At 44.2% G+C, this 21474-nt stretch overlaps 3 protein-coding genes across 4 annotated transcripts in view; 1 reads left to right on the top strand and 2 right to left on the bottom strand.

Annotated features, from left to right (window-relative positions):
* gask1b (golgi associated kinase 1B) overlaps positions 1-6242 on the bottom strand; it is a 6676-nt gene extending 434 nt beyond the window's left edge. The window contains exons 1-4 of the mRNA XM_072663925.1: positions 5102-6242; positions 2227-2420; positions 1302-1528; positions 1-146 (exon numbers count right to left, since the gene is read on the bottom strand). The exon at positions 1-146 is cut by the window's left edge and continues 434 nt beyond it. Coding sequence (XP_072520026.1) covers positions 1-146; positions 1302-1528; positions 2227-2420; positions 5102-5918 — 1384 coding nt within the window. The 5' untranslated portion in view covers positions 5919-6242. The remainder of the gene's footprint in view (positions 147-1301; positions 1529-2226; positions 2421-5101) is intronic.
* Positions 6243-8465: 2223 nt separating this feature from the next.
* Positions 8466-14482, bottom strand: tmem144b (transmembrane protein 144b). The gene is made up of 13 exons (XM_072663821.1): positions 14389-14482; positions 14015-14019; positions 12996-13143; positions 12365-12487; positions 12171-12270; positions 11782-11862; positions 11439-11517; positions 11240-11313; positions 11013-11138; positions 10493-10632; positions 9769-9866; positions 9614-9667; positions 8466-8549 (listed from the first exon to the last, which is right to left on the bottom strand). Exons 1-13 carry the CDS (start codon positions 14480-14482, stop codon positions 8466-8468), a joined length of 1206 nt encoding a protein of 401 aa, XP_072519922.1.
* An 886-nt stretch (positions 14483-15368) lies between these two features.
* LOC140540637 (alcohol dehydrogenase class-3-like) lies at positions 15369-19995 on the top strand. 2 transcript variants are annotated; one of them, XM_072663015.1, is made up of 10 exons: positions 15369-15400; positions 15623-15681; positions 15826-15927; positions 16135-16285; positions 16814-16901; positions 17075-17294; positions 17474-17734; positions 18155-18287; positions 18483-18621; positions 18753-19496. In XM_072663015.1, exons 2-10 carry the CDS (start codon positions 15664-15666, stop codon positions 18775-18777), a joined length of 1137 nt encoding a protein of 378 aa, XP_072519116.1. In that variant the 5' UTR covers positions 15369-15400; positions 15623-15663; the 3' UTR covers positions 18778-19496. The 2 variants fall into 2 exon arrangements, 1 of the variants encoding a protein (XP_072519116.1); XR_011977883.1 differs by lacking the exon at positions 15369-15400 and adding an exon at positions 19980-19995 and having other exon boundaries at positions 15616-15681; positions 18753-19323.
* The last annotated feature ends 1479 nt before the right edge of the window (positions 19996-21474 follow it).

A 21474-nucleotide genomic window follows, 5' to 3' on the forward strand; every position in this document is an offset into this window, starting at 1 on the left:
CCCGTCTCTCGATGACGTCGATGAGTTTCTCGATGCCCTGCCGTCCACCCTGGCTGTCCCAGTACAGCTGATCTAGGAACAGAGACTGCAGGAGCTTTTCCCTTAAACGCTGAGAGCTCAGCACGCCCACGGCCACATCGGGCAGCCTGAGAGAACACACACACACACACACACACAGCCCGCATCGGTTAAAGCACCGCTGTAGTTTCCACTGGGCACACTGTTCAGAATTTAGTTTTTCCTTGGTTCCCATGGTACAGTCATTTCCATGGATACACTACAGCCATTTCCTTGGTTACACTACAGCCATTTCCATGGATACACTACAGCCATTTGCATGGTTACACTACAGCGATTTCCATGGATACACTACAGCCATTCCCTTGGTTACACTGCAGCAATTTGCATGGTTACACTATAGCCCTTTGCATGGTTATGCTACAGCCATTTCCTTGGTTACACTATAGCCCTTTCCTTGATTATCCTACAGCCCTTTGCATAGTTATGCTACAGTTTTAAGAGTTATTGTTATAATTACATATAGCCTGAAAAAATGCCAACAAGGCACACGAGTAAATCCAGATCTATGGAGATAGCACCCCTCCCACTTCTAAAACCAAACGGACACCCTTAAATTAAACCCTTTTAAGGGGGCTTCTAATCATCAATAAATTCAACTAATAACTTCTACAGAAGACAAGGTGTCCCCAAACATTTGGCAGATGGTGTATGTGCAGTATTATGAGAACATGCTGTAACTCAGGAAACGTGTGAGGCTGTAATATTCCAGTGGGAAGGCCGGGACTCCTCCTTCACCTCTGATTTATTTCCCTGCACATGAGGTATCAATGTACCAGTGTGAGAGTTACAGTGGTGTGTTCCCACAAACTGACACACCAGCCAGCTTCAGGACGTTCCCAGCGGTATCATCTATCACACATTAAGTCCATGTGGGATGTGGGAGCCATCTGTGTTCACCAGTTTTGGTAAACCAGCAGACGTACATCTGCGTTACAACATGACTGCCATCAACAGCCTCTTCAAGGCACAGTGGTCAGACTGCAGGCACTGTTTAGTGCTGTGTGGTGATCTTCAGTGACTGCAGTAATGGTAGCTGGTCAAAGAGCAGTTGGCCAGAACATCGACACTGCAAGGTCGAGAGTAGGTCCACCACCCAAAATACCCTGGCCACTGATTAAGGACTACTTTGGTGCATCAACAGATGAGCTACAGTCTCCAGCTGTACACCAACTCCAAGGTGGAGCTAAAAGGGAGGGGTTTCTGATAAACTGGCCACTTACTCTTTGATTCCTTCAAGCAGCCTGAAGTCGAGGTTTTCTTCATCTCGGTCAAAGAAGCCCTTGTTGTTGATGAAGACGAGATGATGGGGGTCACGTCTGCGGTGGACGATGGTAGACAGTTCAACATTGTCTACAACCCCACATTTGCCATGGTAACCAAGAACAACACAACTATCCTCTGGGCGTGGCCTGAACCCACAGCAGTTCTGGTCCAGACGTTGGTGGATCTACAGCAAACACATGTTCGTCTTTGGTTCATTTTACAGCACACACACATATATAAAAAGTGCAGAACCTTAGATATGCAGATCAGCCATAACATTAAAACCAGGTGAGTTAAACACCACTGATAATCGGGTTCCAGTGGAATCTGTCAACGAGAGGTTCTTGAAGGTGCTGAAGCAGGAAAATTGGACAAGTGTAGGAATCTGAAGTCTGATGACTGGGTCAGAACATCTCCAAAACATCAGGCAGGTCTTGTGACGTGTTCAGTCTGGTATGCAGCGGTCAGTACCTACCAAAAGTGCTCTAAGGAGGGATACCTGATATACTGGCTTAAGACATGGGTTATGTGCAGCTAAAGCTCACTGATGCGATCCATGGAGGTCCCACCTTACAACTTACAGGACTTAAAGGATCTGCTACTGGACATTAACTGGACACTTTCAGAGGCCTTGTGGAGTCCATGCCTCGAATGCTCAGACCTGCAGCAGCACAAGGTGGACCTACACAATATTAGGCAGGTAGTTTTAATGTTATGGGTGATCTATGTATATATGAAATGTGTGATCGCTGTTACGGCAATAAAACCTCTTAACTTTCAGTGGAAATGGAATGATTAGAATTATTACATCATTTTTTAATTATGAGTTTTCAGTATTTTTTATTATTATACTAAAAAGCAAAGCGAAGAAGAACAGCCCACCTGCAGGAGAAAGTCAAACAGTGCCACTTTGCTCCACTCATAGTGGTGGATGCTGCTGCAGTTCCATTCCGGCTTTGGAGCGCCGCGCTGCCAGCACTTGTTTTTGAGGGAGGTTTGGTAGGAGCTCCAGGTCAACTGTCCAGATACAGCACTGATCGAAGGGTCCCACAGGGTCACTGGACACAGCTGACTGTCTAAAACACAACACAGCATGGGGTGTTACATCAAGAGAGTTGATATTGTGCGCTGAGAGACACTGGCCACTTTATTGAAACCTTTCCTCAGCGGCTCCACCTTGCTGACATACAGGTAGAGAGCTGTAGCTCATCTGATGATGCACAAAACTATCAATAGTGAAACTGATAGTCGTTCAGCAGTGGTCAGTTACTGACGACAAAGCCACTCTTGGCTGGATATTTCTGATTGCTAGACCCACTCTTGGCATACCGTAGGAGCGGTAGGTGTTTCTGTTAAAATGTCCAACAAGTGTAGACACGGACCAAGTGTAGAAACTTGACCTCATTTTTGAGAACCCTTGTCTCAGAACAAAAATGTGTGGAGCTGTGTGACGTGAATCTGACTGGTGGGATATTCTCCATGGAAACGTGTGGGGGAAGGCAGGAAATGACTAGGTTGTATTTGAAAAAGGCTCACTCAGTCCCGGAGTTCTGCAGAAACAGTGTTTTTAGAAACAACATGATTATAAATGCTGAAAACCGTAAATGCATGCTGTCTCTGTGGAGGACAACTGTTTACCTTTGTACTTTTGTAAGCTCTAAAATCATCATGCGCTCATTATCCCAGAATTACCCCAAAAAGTCAGTAAACAGCCCCAGTTATACTAGCTACAGTTTATGCATTTATCCATTTATCCAAAGCAATGAGGTCAATAATGAAAATAAGGACTTTTTTTGCTGAGTCACTAAATTAAAGACCGTCTGAAGGCACCAAGTACTCATTCTTCCACAGAAACGGTTTGCTCTCTACCCATCTATTGACATTTATATCAGTTCATACCCAATCATACCCTTACCCATTTATACCCAACCATACTTATCCATACCCATTTGCTTCAATTCATGCCACACCCATTTATTACCTATCCATACCCATACACAACCATATCAATACAGAATAAACCAAACTCATCTATGCCTTTCCATAGAAAATGCATGCATAGTCATACTTATTCATAGCCATCATTTTCATTCATAACATACCATTATTTATTCCTACATACCCAATCATACACATGCCCAGTCATACTCCTATCCCCCATCCATACCTATCTATACTACACCCAATCAAACCCTTACCGTTGCCCATCCATCCATATCCATCTTATTCCCAATCATACCTTACCCTTTCCCATCCATACTATACCCAATCAAACCCTTACCCATCCATACCTATCATCCTATATGCAATCATACTCTTACCCTTACCCACCCATCTCTTTCCATACTATACCCAATTATACCCTTACCCATCCATACCTATCCATACTATACCCAATTATACCCTTACCCATCCATACCTATCCATACTATACCCAATCACATCCTTACCCACCTATCTCTATCCATACTATACCCAATCATACCCTTACCCTTACCCATCCATCCATATCCATCTTATACCCAATCATACCCTTACCCATCCATCCATATCCATCTTATACCCAATCATACCCTTACCCTTACCCATCCATCCATATCCATCTTATACCCAATCATACCCTTACCCATCCATTCCTATCTATACTATACAACACCCAATCATACCCTTACCCATCCATACCTATCTATACAACACCCAATCATACCCTTACCCTTCCATACCTATCTATACTACACCCAATCATACCCTTACCCATCCATACCTATCTATACTACACCCAATCATACCCTTACCCATCCATACCTATCTATACTACACCCAATCATACCCTTACCCATCCATACCTATCCACACTATACCCAATTATACCCTTACCCTTCCATACCTATCTATACTATACCCAATCATACCCTTACCCATCCATACCTATCTATACTACACCCAATCATACCCTTACCCTTCCATACCTATCTATACTACACCCAATCATACCCTTACCCATCCATACCTATCTATACTACACCCAATCATACCCTTACCCATCCATACCTATCTATACAACACCCAATCATACCCTTACCCTTCCATACCTATCTATACTATACCCAATCATACCCTTACCCATCCATACCTATCTATACTACACCCAATCATACCCTTACCCATCCATACCTATCTATACTACACCCAATCATACCCTTACCCTTCCATACCTATCCACACTATACCCAATTATACCCTTACTCATCCATACCTATCCACACTATACCCAATTATACCCTTACCCATCCATACCTATCCACACTATACCCAATTATACCCATACCAAGCCATTCCTATTCATACTGTACCCAATCAAACCCTTACCCTTACCCATCCATCCATATTCATCCTATACCCAATCAAACCCATATGCCATATCTAAGCACGCAACCACAAAAACGATACTCAAGCAAAGCTATCATCTCACGAATACACAATACAGTGTTCCCCACACAGAAGCTATAGTTGGACGGCTGCCAGGACACAAGATATATTTATATATTATAATCCATATATTAAATAGATGCTGCACTGCGTCAGACACTGTAATACCTTTAACACGCTTCCTTTCCCAATGCTTAAGCTTGGGATATCCCTGAGGGTGCAACATCCCATAATTAATAAAACATTATCCATATTACTCCAAGACCATACACATGATAGCGGACCCTACATTAAATCAGACATGAGGGGTGAGATATGACCACGCTACCAAGTGCACGGAACCTCCTGCTGACAGTGGGCAAGCTTCTGTTGAGCCCCAACACCCTGTCCAAGTGGAAAGCAAACACCTCGCTCATGTCCACGGGAGACTTGATGACGCCACAGCCCCCTCTGCACTCGGATGGGTCTGAGTTAGCCTGAGCTGCACCCTTAAACAGAAGAATGGCTGGAGAACCCTCAGGCTGGAGTCTTTCCAGCTGTCTGACCTTACTGTTGGCCAGAAAGCGCATGTGGGCCATGTCCTCCTGGCTGAGCCACGGGGGAGGTTTCTGGCTGTATATTCTGATGGAGCTGCCTGGATAATCCGTGCCATCCTCCACGTGACCTGCTCTGTACAGTGCCAGTGCCTGGTGGATGATCTGCGTCCAGGGCTCACTGGTGTTGGTGCGCTTTGGAGCCCATGCGTCCTGCTCATGCCTGCCGTTACCTCCATGCGCCTGTGCGTCATGCTTGGCCAAGGTCCTTGCCTTTTTCCTCCGCGACTTGGGCTTCACTGTGGCCCTGATGACGGCAGGCTTGTGCCGCTTGGACCTCAGGGTTATGTAGACCACGTTGGAGCGCGTGGGTGCTGGCGTTTCGTGCGTATTTTGGCCACCGTGTCGCCGCAAGGGGACGGTGCCAATGCCCCGTTTCCCATCAGCTGAAGAGGGGCTGACCTGAAGCACGGCGAAGAGCAGGTAGACGAAGCAGAGCCCGGCTACTATTGCGCTCCTTCTGGCCCTGAGGTGTCTCCACCAACACCAGCGGCTGGACGCTCTACACAGCTTGAGACAGAACAGACCGGCAGGAATTACGCACCGCTCCATTAGAGCGAGAAGATCCACATGGTCAGTTCAGAGCCCCTGGTCTGGCTCCCAAGCTGCTGTGCCGCCAAATCCCTTACTTCCTGTGGACAAGGAGCTCCTACACCATCTATTTCCACGCGCTCTGGAAGGAGACGTGCACTGGCTGAACTTCCCAGACCAGCCAGCCTCACCCTTCGTGCTGGGAAATCCCACTCGTCCTAAATTCCGCTAGATTTGGTTCTTCTTGTCAGATACCCTCATTAAAGGTGCAGGTGTGGAGGTGTTCCTTATAAAGACGTCCTTCATAGCTCACCGAGATGCTCTAGCAGCACGAGCAACCCTCTAAACTGAAGCACGAGAGAAAATAAAACGATGAAAAGTTTCATGGAAATTATTCCTGAAGTGTTTGAATTTAAAAGCGACACCTGCTGGTAAGACAGCGCAATAGCAACAATGTTTTTTAAAACTATTTTATTATTATTATTATTATTATTATTATTATTAATAATATCAATAATAATATTATTCAAAGTAATTTTAATGACAATGAAATGATATATGAAAAAAGAAAAAATATGAAAAATCGATTATTCTGCAAATCAAATAAATAATATTAAATCTAAATCAAATAAATTGTACCATTATTTAAATTGTTTTAGTATTTTAAAATATTTTTAATGTATATACAAATGTAATTAAATTAAATATATTAATATAATTAAATATATATTAATATATTATTTAAAAAAAATATTTTTGTAAGTATTGCTCACCAAGCCCTTCGTTAATATGAGTTTAATGATAATTGAGTTGGAGATGATCACATGATGTGTTTTAATGCAATATATAGTATTACTCAGAATTTAACTAATTTATTGCTATTTATTTATTTTCCTAATATATTAAGCACTAATTGTATTAAAATGTGCTAATGAGTTAAATCACTGTAAAAATGTGACTTATTCACACTTAACTTTCACATATAGTTTAAATGTTTGGTTGAAATGAGGGAAACAAATAAGCACAAATATTGTAGCATTATAGCACTGTGCTAAGGGAATTATGCAGCTGGGCTCATTGGCTGTTTGCCACATTAGCATGGGGACAGGGGACAGTAAACAGGAACAGCACACATCCCGGGATAATTAGAACAGCATATGTGTAGCAGACCGGATGTGACGAATGTAGAGTTTGTACTCTTTCTAGTCTAGTCTGGTGAGGCTGGGTCGGCTAATCAGCATCACCAATGGCTTCAGAGTTTACTCTCCAGATACACAGTTTGGGCCGGACTGGTGTGAAGAAGCTTTCTGAGGAGGTCTGTGGTTAGTGGTATATAAAACTAACAGCCTCAGACAGAAAACACACACACACACACACAATTAATTAGACTTAATTAGTTAGATCATCTTTTATTATAAAAATCTGGTCAAAATTCAGTTACACAAACCCCTCTAAAGTACTCTGCTGACAAATCCACCTTAAGACCAGGTTTTGCTGGTAGCTGGCTTCAGATGGTCTAATCTGGTCTTTAACGGTCAATGGTTCTGGTCATCCAGGTAAAAACACCCTATACTGGGAAGTCAGCGGGTAAACTGGTTAATAGGAGTTTGAAGGACTAGCCAGTCTAACTTGACCAAGCTTGTTAAGATGGTCAAAATGGTCTAGGACAAACTCCCCATGATATAGAGATTATGCTTTTATACATAAAAAACTTTCATATATATATATATATATATATATAATTGATGAGCAAGTGATGCTTTTTTTTTTATCATAACATACATCCTAATTATTAATAAAATACTAATAAAATAAATATGCATATTTCCTTTTTTTTGGGGGGGGGGTAATATCACTTTAAAATACTATCAAATAAAAATAAAATAAAAAATACTATGAAAAATACTAAACAATACTTTCAAAATTATTAGCACAATGACTTTTATTTGAGGCAGCACAGATTACACTGAGTCTAATTAAACATGATCAACAGCCTCGTTACAGAACGACCCAGTCATTCCTAATCTTTCAGTACTGAGTGATACTGTGATGCTCAGAAACACATACTGTGGCAGTTTATCACAATAATAACATCACATCACATACACTAATTTTCATCAGCCCATAAGTCCTTCAGCACAAACGACCCTTCCTGCACCTTTTAGCGACTGGAACTCTGAGAGAAAAAGGCTTCGGATGCTGGAAGGCTCCCAGTTGTTCCATTGTAGCTGGGCTATGTAAACAGTTTTGGCGTACTGGCCGTGGGTTTAGTCATACCTGCTGCATTTTCACACTCATACATCAGGCTGAAGGCAAATTCCTGAGCTGCAAGGACTTTTATGTGCTTATTAAATGCATACAGCAGACTGGTGAGTCAGAACAGAGGAGGGAGGGGGGGAGGTAGTTGGTCATAAAGCAGAGCGAGCAAATGAACAGGAACGAAAACAGGTTTAATTCAGAAATAAATAGCTCTACATGGAATCCTCTGAAGCAGACAGCCGGCCAGTCTGCGCCAGTCAGTCTGGATGCAGTTTTGTGGACATACTGCCCCCTGCAGGCAGCTGGCGGTCAGAATTTTGAGAAGGCCGTAAGGAGAGAGCCGGTCAGCACCACACAGGAGGCCAAAACAAACAGTAGCCCGTTCCCAAGGCCCTGAGGAAACAGAAGAAAGGAAAGAAAATGAACTCATAAGAAGTGCATAGGAACATCAGATAGGGTGGCTGCAGGAACTCAGAGAGGTTTTTTTTAAAGCTACAGTCACGGATCAGGGATAGGATAAATAACCTGAAGGTGTTTTATATGAAAAGACATGCATCTACACCACTACCAGAGCTCAGATAAAGAGAAGAGTGCGGATTAAGGTCTGGGTTCTCTGTTAGACGGCAGCTGAACAGTTGGTTTGTGTACATGATCTGTTGGATGTGGAAAAATGGGCAACATGAAGATCTAAGGCAGTCAGCCAGTTGCGCCCAGATGTTTAGACCATCAAAGCGGCTCTAAGGCTTGCTGAGGGTTCCCGGTCATGAGTTTACCTCGAGTACCTCCTGATTGTTGCTCGAGCATGGACAGACCACCAACCAGCAACAAGGACACCATTTACACCTGGACACCTGGATCGTATCCTGCTATCTGACCGCCGGGTGGGACGGGTGGGTCATTTTTACTGGGGTTTCTGTTGTTTGGAGAGGATTTCTGTTTGTCGATGAATTTTGGGGTGGCGGATGGGCTTACACTGCGATAACACGTGGCTCAAATGAGTCTCGGAGCTCCTCCTGAAGTGGTTTGAGTGGTTCGGTATCTGGTTTAAATGAGTCTACACTTGGTGAAGCGAGCAGGACGGCGCTCTCCAGAACTACTGTGTAACGCTGCGTAACCCATAGAGTCATATAAGTGTAAAATCCTGTATTACTCTACCCCCTCAGTCCACATGCTGCTCTACCTCTCAGTGACGCTTCTGTACCCCTCAGCTTGTCCAGAAATGCATGTGTACAGCGTTCTTTAGAGGCTTAAAGTGTGAATTTCATTTCCCAAGATGTTTCCCAAATGTTGTGAGGCCAGATACCTCCTTCAGAGGCCTGGTCATGGTGTTTCAAGATGAAATGGTGATTCAGATGATTCATGTCAAAATTCAGAAAGATAAGCCTGAGTGGGAAAGCTGGGTAAAACAATAGACCGCTTTAGCAATGCCACGTCCAGAGTACATCCTTCCTACTTACTTTGACTTCCTTAAAGACAACACTTCCCCACAGAGCAGCCACTAAACCATAACCCTGCAAACAAAACAGCAGCATCACTAAGGAAACAGTCCAGACGTACAGGCAGAACCTGCCGGCTGAGGAGAGCCAGGCAGCAGCGTTGATACTGTACTCACTGCTGTAACTATAGGGAAGGTCACCACAGGGCCGAGGTAACGGTTAGCCAGGAGCCAGCAGTACGTGGCTATCCCCCACATCAGGCCCGTTAAAAGCCCTGAATCACACAGTAAACAGCCATCAGTCAAACAAAAACAAGCATGAAATTACATACACTATATGGACAAAAGTATTGGGACACCTGCGCATGCACCGTTTCTCCTATTCTCATTGTTAATCATGCTTCTGTTGGAGTAACTGTCTCTACTGTCCAGGGAAGAAGACTTTCTACTCGATTCTGGAGCAGCACTGCTGTGAGGATTTGATTGCATTCAGTGACAAGAGTGTTGTTAGTGAGGTCAGGATGTTGGATGATGATTGATCACCACCCCACCTCATCATCCCAATCAAAAGTACTGGATGGAGCTCCTCCACCATCATTCCAGAGAACACAGTTCTTCCACTGCTGCACAGCTCCTCAATGCTGGGGGGCTTTATACCCCTCTAGCCCACACCTGGCATTATTAGGCAGCATGGTGCCAATAGAGTCATGTTTATTTATCTGCTCCAGAGAGTCCTATTCTATTGGCAGTACTTCTCTACACAGACTAGACAAGCTGTGTCAGCAAAAGGTGCAACTTTTAAAGTAGCTGAATGTATTTATGAAAATGGGTGTCCACAAACATTTGGACACATAGTGTACTTGATTCATCCATCCATCCTACACAGAAGGGACAGAAGAACCTGGTAGGATGGCTCTTGGATAAATACGCGGCCTGTTCTTCATGGCAGCGCAGTAGATGGTGAAGTACACCGTGCTCGTGAGGAAAATCCCAGTGGTGTGGGCAGAACAGTAGTCCAGATCTGAAACACAAGAACCAGGTCCATGAACCTCAGTCCACCAAGGTTTACTGGGGTCATTTGGCCTGAGCAGCAGCTGAAGGTTCAGGGTGAAGGCATCAAAACTATGAAATACCACCAGGAACATACAACAATTACACCAGCATTGGTAGAGAACCTGCAGATTATGTATTTGCTGAACTGCAGGAGAGCTGGACCCAGTTTCTCAAGGCCATCAAGAGAGAGTGTGTTCAGTGTAATGCTCGTTTAACCATTTAAGAATCATCTAGGTGTTAAGATGCTTCTGGGAAAGCTAGACCTGAGTGACTCTGGACTGCTGTAAGATACCGCTGTATATTAATGCATCTTGATCTGCAGACAATTAAATGAAATAATACATATTAAAATATCCATCATCTCTCTTTCCTTACCATTCTGACTGGATCCAGTGAACATGCTGGTATTGCTGGTCGAGTGGTGTTTAATGTAAAGAATGGGTACAAATGCTGAACCAAACAGCAGCCCTGACAGAACAGCCATAACGCAACCGCTGGAAGTAGAGAAACACTAGAGTGAACACTACAACTAAGCACACAGCTACAGGGCTAATGCAGCATGCTAAAGTTGAGCACAGATAAGTGTAGTACATACAGTGGTCTTCTGGTCTTTGGTGATACTGTGTCCACCCACGAGTCACTGGGACGAGGAATGTCAGAAAGTGATCTCTAAAAATGGACAGGGTCAACAGAGTGAGAGTGATGGAGCACAAGAGGGAGTGTGCTACTGTAAATAACATGATTAATAAACAGTAAACTGATGGCATACGGCCAGAAAAGCACCCGCAACCAACCTCTTCTATCAGGATGGGTGTTGTGTCGGGTGATGCAGGTGTCTGCACATCGCTTTTTACAAAGAAGAATATGACGGCACTGGAAAAATAATAAAAATAATAATAATAATAATAATAATAATAATAATCAAAAAATAACAAAGCACAAACCGGTCTGCTGAATGAATGCATTTAGAGCCAGCTTCCTAGACCCAGACTAACTCTAAACCCAGTCCTCTGTGCCTTCCCATTGGCTATTGGCTCTTCAACCAAGTCCAATAACAGGCTTAATCCATGTCCGAGAAACCTGCCCAGTGGTGCAAAGGACAGCACATAAAGCACACAGGAGAGGTCTTTTTCTGACCTGAGCAAACAGAGGCCGGCCCCGCAGTAGTTTAGCACCGGCTTAGAGATTTCCTCAGGATCCAGTCCAAACAGACCGAACCTGAGCACAACACATTACTCAGCATACAATCAAACGCCTAATCAAAGGTTATGTACCAAACTGTCCAATATGTACACACTACATAGTTCACTGTTTAGGGAACAGTGATATAGGGAACCAATACCCTCCTTAATAGTGTACTACATAGTGCTCCAATGTAGGGAGCAGTGATTAGGGACCTACATGTGCTCCTGATTTTGAATCCAGTAAATATCAGTTATGAAGTCCTGTCATTATTTATTGATACTACTACTACTACTGCTAATAATAATAATAATAATAATAATAATAATAAAATCTGATGTCACCTTGAACTTGCCCATCCAATCAACAATCCACTGGCTCCCCAAAGCAGCATCCCAAGCCCAAGGCCAATACACTTTACCACCGGGACAGACGTAATATTTCCTGAAATTAGTAAATACATTTCAGTATGACAAAAAACTATGACCACACACCATCTCTCTCTCTCTCACACACACAGACACACACACACACTTACCAGTGGCCCATATGACCCCTCCTATCATGGCAGCTGGATGAGCTTTAGAAGAATGAATCACCATGTCCCCCACAAAGCCCACCGCCCATATAGAAACACAGGAAATCCACTGAAAAAACATTCCTACACACACACACACACACGCACACGCACATGCACACACGCGCGCGCGCGCGCACACACACACACACACACACACACACACACACACACACACACACACACACACACACACACACACACTTACTTTATTTTGAACAGATTTAGTACCAGACAGATGCAGCTACAACAGCAAAACTATATGTCCAAAAGTTTGTGGACAACCCTTGCAATGAATGCATTCAGCTACTTGGAGTCCCTGTAGAGAAGTACTACCAATAGAATAGGCTTTGAGCTCTGGAACAGCGCTAAAACCTATTCATGGTGGAGGGATACATACAGCAAAATAGACCCCAAAACAACATTTTCCCCCAGATATGCCTCTTTCTATTCCATATAAAACTCAGAAGCCACTTTTCCCTTTTTTTCCCACCAACCTCCCATTCTGAAACGCATATAGCACAGTCAGGTATGTCCAAACTTTTGACCAATGCTGTGGGCAAACACTGCAAACATGTCCCAGGTATCTCACCGTCTCCAGTGTCCACGGTCTTAACAGGGACAAAGTTACTTCCGTAGAGCACCACCGCCACCAAGCAGCTCAGGAAGCCGAACACTTTGTCTGTGGGTCCTGGGTGAGCGGAGACTCCGCCTGCAGCTTCATCCTGGGATTGATGGGGCTCTGAATGGGACACAGGAGAACAGATGGTACACCCTATTTGTGGGCGACATGCCTTCAATATCAATGTCATAATACTTGCAGAAACTTCTACAATACATGGGAGGTCAATATTTCTTGTCCAGGTGTCCATAAGGAGTCTACGCCCGACGGGTCAGAGCTGTTTTGGCAACATGACGGACACAGAGGGAATTCGGCCTCTGCCTTTATCCCATCCGTGCAGTGAACACACACATACACACCAGCGAAACACACACACAGTGGACAGTGAGCATCATGCACACATGCAGAGGGTGCAGGGCCTTGCTCAAAAGGCCCAACAGTGGCCCAGGTATCGAACCCAAAACCCTGTCAACAACAGCCCGAAGCTCTAACCGCTGAGCCACCACTGCCCCGCAAAAATACGAAGGCAGGCTTAATGTAAGCCCCACCCACACAAGCATTAAAAAAGCTCTTATCATCGTCTATGGGTCCACGTTTAACCATTATCTTTAATGAAACTCATTTATACCACAAAGTATGCTCTGATTGGTCAAAAACGGTGAACTGTACACCAATCAGCTATAACATAACATTGCCTGTAGGCTCCCCTTGTGCTGCCACAACAGATCTACGCATTCAAGGCATGGACTCTCTCTGAAGGTCTCTGAAAGTGTCCTGGGGTATCTGGCACCAAGCCCTACATCAGCAGCAGAACCTCCATGAGCATCAATGAGCCTTAGATACCCTTGACCCTGTCGCCAGTTCACCCGTTGACCTTCTTGAACGCCTTCGAGGACTGACACCTTCGAGGACTGACTGTTCACTTGCAGCCTAATAGATCCACCCCTTGACAGGAGCCACTGTGGATGATGATCATCAATGTTTTTCACTTCACCTGGTACTAATGTTATGGCTGATCATGTACAGTTAGACCTTGGAGAAACATATGACAGCACATTTATGTGTCTCAAACATTTTCATAGTTATCAATAATTCAATGGCACCAAAACACAGAACTTAGAGCAATAAATGATACAACCCCACTTGTCAGCCGTGCAGCTCGCTCCAGGCCAACATCCATAAGACCTTACTGCAGTAACCACACCTGATTCTGAAGCTGCCCATGCAGCCTGCAGCACTGCAAACACAGGCCTGTTGGATCAGCTCCTTATGAGTCTACACAGCCTCAAACACAAGCTGCTAGCTACCTATAGCTAATCCGGCCCCCTCGAACCTCCCTAAAGAGGAAACCCAGACTAATCACCTCCAGCTGCACCGGCTGCCACTGTGTACAAACAGCAGAAGCCGAACAGGAGTATCGAAAGTGGTAAACTCATCTGCAGCCCACCGGACTCCATGCTGCCCGTGTGAAGAGGTCACATGTGCTACAGGAAGTTAGCCCAGGCTGTTAGCTTGCTGCTAGGTGCCACAGGCACTGAGGGGAAAGGAGGACAGCTGACAGTAATTTGGCTGCTTTTCCTCCCTCCTCTACTCCAATTAACCCCACCTACACACTTGTGCTGCTGTGATATGGTGAGTTTTCAGGACTTTCTGGAGCAGATGAAGAGGAACCTATGGGCACCATGCTGCCTAATGCCAGGCGTGGGCTAGAGGGGTATAAAGCCCCCCAGCATTGAGGAGCTGTGGAGCAGTGGAAGAACTGTGTTCTCTGGAATGATGGTGGAGGAGCTCCATCCAGTACTTTTGTACTTATATCTTATATATAAAAAAAAATATTTATGACATGATTTATGATATGTTTAGAAAATACAATTAAATTAATCCACTTTTATCCATTTGATAAGTTTTTTTTTTTTTTTTTTTTTTAATTTGGGTTAACAAAGAAATACTTTATTATATCCTTTAATTATCACTGTTTTGGCAGCACTTTACAGGTGATACATCAACAAGCTGTCCTTTTTTTAACCATGTGGCATAAAACACATTATTTAATATTAATTTCTTTATTTAATTAACTGTTTATTTATTGAACTGAAGGTATTACTTTTTTATTTATTTAATTTATTTAAATAATTTAATTTATTTCATATAATTGAATCAAATGACATGAACAAAACTGTTTCATTAATTCATGTAATTAATTATTTAAATGCATTAATGAAACATAAAACTTTCCTCTATATTAAAAAAATATCCAGCTGTAATCAGATCAGATATACTCTCTAACACGTCTCTAGATGGCAGTGTTCTTCACCAAGCTTAGAAATCATGTGCACAGAAGAAGTGGAACACCATTCAGCCTGTCCAGTTTAAAGGTCAGTAGTAGTTTTATGCAGACAGTCTGACCCCTGTGACCCCTGTAACCCGGCCTGTACCGAACCCCAGCTCTCTCTCTCTGCTCTTACAGCACTGCAGAGTGTACTGGACTCGGCCTTAGTCTCAGACACACAGAAGAGACTCTGAAAGCATGCACATGTGTTTATAAGCTGTTCAGCCTGTTCACTGTTTGTTTGTTTGTTTGTTTGTTTGTTTTGCAGAAAGCAGATTTCTACCTGCTGTTACAGGTTGACTGGCTGAAATGGGAACTGAGAATAAGGTGGAGTGCTGTTGGTGTCTTCATTCATTCATTCTTTTGTATATGTAATGATTTCTTCTTCTTTAGTTTGTAACACACACACACACACACACACACACACACACACACACACAGCAGTGACCCGTGTGTTTACCTGTGCTGCAGGTGATCAGGTGTAAGGCCGCAGTGGCCTGGGAGCCGGGAAAACCTCTCTGTATTGAGGAGGTGGAGGTCGCCCCACCCAAAGCCCATGAAGTCCGAATAAAGGTCAGTGATCAGCTGCAGGCCTGATCATAAATCACACACATGCAGCGTTATTGCTCGGATTGATTGATTACTTGATAGATTGATAGACAGACATGCATTCAGACTGACAGATTGATTGATTGACTTGTAATTTTGGTGCACGAGGAGAACACTGGAGTGTTATGTGACGTGTGTGTGTGTGTGTGTGTGTGTGTGTGTGTTGTGCAGGTGGCAGCGAGTGGTGTGTGTCACACAGACTGGGCGTACCTGTATGAATGTGGTAAAGGAATGAAGCCTCGGCCGTTTCCCCTGGTGCTGGGACACGAGGGAGCTGGAGAGGTGGAGAGTGTTGGGCCGGGGGTGCGTGGCTTCTCACCAGGTAAAAACCACACACACACACACACACACACACCTGATATTACCAGCCGAGGCCTGAGCTTGAGCCTTATTGAGTACTGGTTATTATTTAGATTTGATTTTTAAGCTTTTATTTAATTTTACCAACATTAAAGTGCAGGTATGCTTTATACAGTCTTCAGAATCAGATATACTTTATTGATCCCAGAAGGGAAATTGCAGTTGTTACAGTTGCAACCGTTCGGTTAAGAATAAATTAAAAACAAAAAAAAATAATATTTACATATATATATATATATATATATATATATATATATATATATATATATATATATATATATATAAATGATATGAATGTAGTAAAGTGGCATAATGGCAATTATTTTAGTTAAATGGTTTAAGATTTTCTTATTTAGTAATTTTAGTTGTTTTGTTTACTACATCAGTCATGCATTGTAATATATGAACACATTTAAAAGGTATAATAATAATAGTAGTAATAATAATAATAATAATAATAATAATAATAATAATAATAATATGTTCAAAGGAGATAAGGTGATCCCATTGTTCCTGCCCCAGTGTGGAGAGTGTGAGTGCTGTCTGAGCCCCAAAACCAACCTGTGCTCAAAGAACTGGTGAGGACACATGCCTAACTTAATATATGTGTAAGGGGTTCTGTACACTGAGCTCTCTCTCTCTCTCTCTCTCTCTCTCTCTGTCTCTCTCTCTCTCTCTCTCTCTGTCTCTCTCTCTCTCTCTCTGTCTCTCTCTCTCTCTCTCTCTCTCTCTGTCTCTCTCTCTCTCTCAGGGAGAATACTCAGCAGGGTGTTTTAGCAGATGGCACAAGCAGGATCACCTGTAGGGGCCAGCAGGTGCACCAGTTTATCGGAGTGAGCACCTTCAGTGAGTTTACGGTGGTACCCGAACACAACATCACCAAAATCCACCCAGATGCTCCTCTGGACCGAGTTTGCCTGCTGGGCTGTGGAGTGGCTACTGGATACGGAGCTGTTCTAAACACAGGCAAAGTGTGTGTGTGTGTGTGTGTGTGTGTGTGTGTGTGTGTGTGTGTGTGTGTGTGTGTGTGTGTGTGTGTTGTGTGTCAGATTTGACCAAATATGAAATTTACATCCTCCCCCTCACTCTTTACTCAGTGTGGAGGTGATGCCAGTGGTTTGGGAACCTGATGGTCAATTTCTGTCTGCAGGTTGAGGCCGGTTCCGTCTGTGCTGTGTTCGGTTTGGGCGCTGTGGGTCTGGCTGCTGTTTTGGGCTGCAAGACCGCCGGTGCCAGCAGGATCATCGGCATCGACATCAACCCAGATAAGCTTGAGATTGCCAAGACGTTTGGAGTGACCGAGTTTGTAAACCCCAAAGTCCACAGTAAACCCATTCAGGAGGTTCTGAGTGAGATGACTGGGGGAGGCGTGGACTACTGCTTCGAGTGTGTGGGGAACGTGGCTGTGATGGTGAGTTTAACAGTACAGGAGCTCCTCAGTGCAGAGTCAACACTGGACTCTGCAAAGTTGGATTCAGTGGAATGATGGTGGTGGAGCTCCATCCAGTACTTTTGGGATGCTAATGCTCTTGTTGCAATCAAATCCTCACAGCAATGCCCTCCAAAATCTAGTAGAAAACCTTCCTCCCTGAACAGTAGAGACAGTTACTCCAACAAAACCAGGATCAGCTCTATTAAAATCATTGGTTTCAGAAGAAACAATGAATGAGCAGGTGTCCCAATACTTCTGTCCATATGGTGTATTTAATATCTGATGTGGACTTGTAGTGATATTTTGATCCATTTCAGAGTCTTCCTCATGTGTAGAGCTGTTTTGAGCCATGATTTGGATTTGTGCAGTGCAACGGTTAATTCAAGGTCTCACCACCAGAGGGCAGCATTGGAGTCGTGCAAACCTGCATGGGGTACCTGTGTGATCGTGGGCTGGACAGAGCTGGAGGAAATGTCACTGTCGCCCATCGACATCCTTCTGGGACGGACTCTTAAGGGCACCTATTTTGGTGGTAAGAACAGTGCTATAATGTAATTTTGTGTGTGTGTGTTTAGATAGTAGTATAATTTTATTAAAATGTATTATTAATAATAAGAAAACCAAAGAAGTAGCATGTATTTATTATTAATATTACTATTCATTTTGTTTTTTGATGTTTCTGGTTAATTTATTTACGCCCACTGTGTGAATGCTGGATGACCCACAGGCTGGAAGAGTGTGGAGGGAGTGCCCAGACTGGTGGAGGACTACATGAGTGGCCGGCTGCGACTGGATGAGTTTGTGACCCACACACTCTCTCTGGAGCAGATTAACGAGGCTTTTGCCCTGTTGGTCAGTGGAAAGAGGTGAGGAATTACAAATTAAATAAACAAATTAATACCAACCAATAAAAATATTTATTGAAATTAACATTTAAAATCTTTCGTCATTTTATTCTTTTTTTTTTTTTTTCCCTTCTCCTCTGTTTCGCTGACAGTATCCGCACAGTGATAACGATGTGAGCTGAAGCTGTTGTCAAGTCCCAGTTTTGCAGCCATTACATCATCAGTTACTCAGACCACAAGTGGATCGCTTACCATGATGACAGCTGCACTAGTCACCAAGGCAACGCCTTCAGTCACCAAAGCAGCAGCAGCAAACTACGACAACAGCATCATTAGTCAAAATGATGACTTCCATCACTATGGCAACAACATCAGTTGCAACGACAACAGCATCACCAGTCAAAAGTATGCTGTCCTCTGTCACTATGAGGACAACATCAGTTGCTATGACAACCGCAAGATCAGTCAAACTGTCAGACTGTCACTGCGACGACATCATTAGGCAAACTAATGATGTCGCTACGGCAACAGCATCACTCACAGTGATGACATCAGTCAAAAAGGTGACTGTCTCCAGCAGTCCCAGGAAAGTTTTGCTAACTATTGACCCAAACACAGGCAAACTGAAGCAGCCTGCAGCTCACAGCACAGCTGATAACGTCCTGAAGTACCATCAGGAAACACGAGAAACCCAATTTCTGCTGAATAGTCTCTTTTTAAAAGGTAAACATTATGTCTGAGTCTCAAAATGTACCATTTACTGTCTAGTTCATGCATGGAAAATGAGCTAAACTCTGTATAGGACGCTGTGAGCCATCGGGACAACACGCAGACGGGTACTGTACTGTACTGTGTTGTAAACAGGGGTTTGGAATAAACAGCAGCCTTCTCTAAGAGTCGGGGGTTCGGTTCTGCACATTTTCCTTAAATATCATTATAAGAACTCTCCAATGATGCACCCACTTGTATAATCCCCATTAAAAAAGCCCTGGAGAGGCCTAAGATCACCATGCCCAAGGCCGAGCATGAGCTAGAGGGGTATAAAGGCTTTGGGGTTCTCTGGAGTGATGATGAGGCTCCACCCAATACCACTGGGGTTATTTGGACCTTGCTGAATGCAATCAAATCCTCACAGCAGTGTTGTATGGGTTTCTGATGAGATGCATTTCCCTAGCTTGACCACTAGGTGGTAAGCTTGCGCCATCACATGTCCACCGAACATGACAAATGTCAACAAGCCCCCCCCCCCCCCCCCCCCACCCGCCACCACCTCCACCCCTGCTTCTCCAGCCTCCAGCCTTGCATCCAGTGCTGTCCAGTCCAGTTCTCCCAGACTGACCCCTCAGCACTGTCTTTGTTTTCATATGTACATCCCACAGCGCCAGGCGTGACTGCCGGGCTTCACAGTGACCATTGCTGCTCTTTGAAACCACAATCCATCTTCAACAACAATATCGTCTGACACGCCAGCGTCCAGCAGTGCACGCCGGGGCAGGGCTGCAGAAACAGAGACTGGGCACAGAGGACAGGCCGGGCCGCCGGGGGCCAGGGGCAGAAATGAAGCGAGGGTCTGGGTGAGGTCTGACCTGTGTAATATTATATATTGATTTAAACTGAAGAGCCGTGGAGGCCCAGAGTAACAGCGGCGGCCTGTCAGACACAGAGACAGAGTGCTGGCGGAGGGAGCGCTGCTGTGATGGACTGAGATAGCTGTCCAAGAATTTGCTTTATTGAAGTTCCATTCAGATCTAATGGCTCTCGCTCTCTCTCTCTGCAGAGTGTGTAATCAATCAGTGTCTCACAGCAGTGGTGCGGCCCTTCCTCTCCTCTCCTCTAAAATACAGAAGTAGGGAAGAGGCTGAAATGCAGACATTAAAGGAGGAGGGTGGACAGACGAGTGGAGGCAGGTGCTTACTACTTCCCATTGTGCTTCCACTGACTGGCCACTTTATTAGAAACACCTACTTTGTACTTCCACTCACTGGCCACTTTATTAGAAACACCTACTTTGTACTTCCACTCACTGGCCACTTTATTAGAAACACCTAGAATGCACTTGCATTCACTGGCCACTTTATTAGAAACACCTAGAATGTACTTGCATTCACTGGCCACTTTATTAGAAACACCTAGCTTGTGCTTCCACTCACTGGCCACTTTATTAGAAACGCCTACTTTGTACTTCCACTCACTGGCCACTTTATAAGAAACACCTACTTTGTACTTCCACTCACTGGCCACTTTATTAGAAACTGCTTGTATTTCCAGTAGGGTCAGTGTTTTCTGATAAAGTGGCCAGGGAGTGTATTTGTATTGCTGCAAATAGCCTACAAACTCCGCCCCCTCTCACCTGCTGCGGTGCGTGTATCTGTGTGTGGGTTTCAGGTGGTTGCAGGTGTGTTCAGTGCTGCAGTCTGGTGCTGTGATTGGCAGTGGGGGAAACAGCGCTGTGTTGTAAATGAAGAATAATGATTTTTCTCAGATTGCCAAAACAGATATGAAACCTCTCCTGGCATGTACTGTCAGTCCACGCAAATATCATCCAGTTACCCCGGCAAGCGTGCAGGCAGCCAGCGCATCCCCGCTCCGGCACTGAACAGCCTCATAAAGAAAATTGACAAACACCCAAAATGCCAGCGTAGGTAAATACTGCCGAGCAAATATAGCCTGCAGGAGAAAAAATGTCAAAGGGGCTGAGTTGTCTTTCACAATATTTAGATGGGGATCAAAAGATTTCTCCCTTAATTATTATATTTAGTGAGCGCATGTGTGTGTGTGTGTGTGTGTGTGTGTGTGTGTGTGTGTGTGTGTGTGTGTGAGTGAGATGCTGCCAGATGGTGGCACCGTAGGCCCGTGTCCCAGAACTGCTTGAGT

The sequence above is a fragment of the Salminus brasiliensis genome, chromosome 19 (genome assembly GCF_030463535.1).
Source record: "Salminus brasiliensis chromosome 19, fSalBra1.hap2, whole genome shotgun sequence".
Classification (NCBI taxonomy): domain Eukaryota; kingdom Metazoa; phylum Chordata; class Actinopteri; order Characiformes; family Bryconidae; genus Salminus; species Salminus brasiliensis.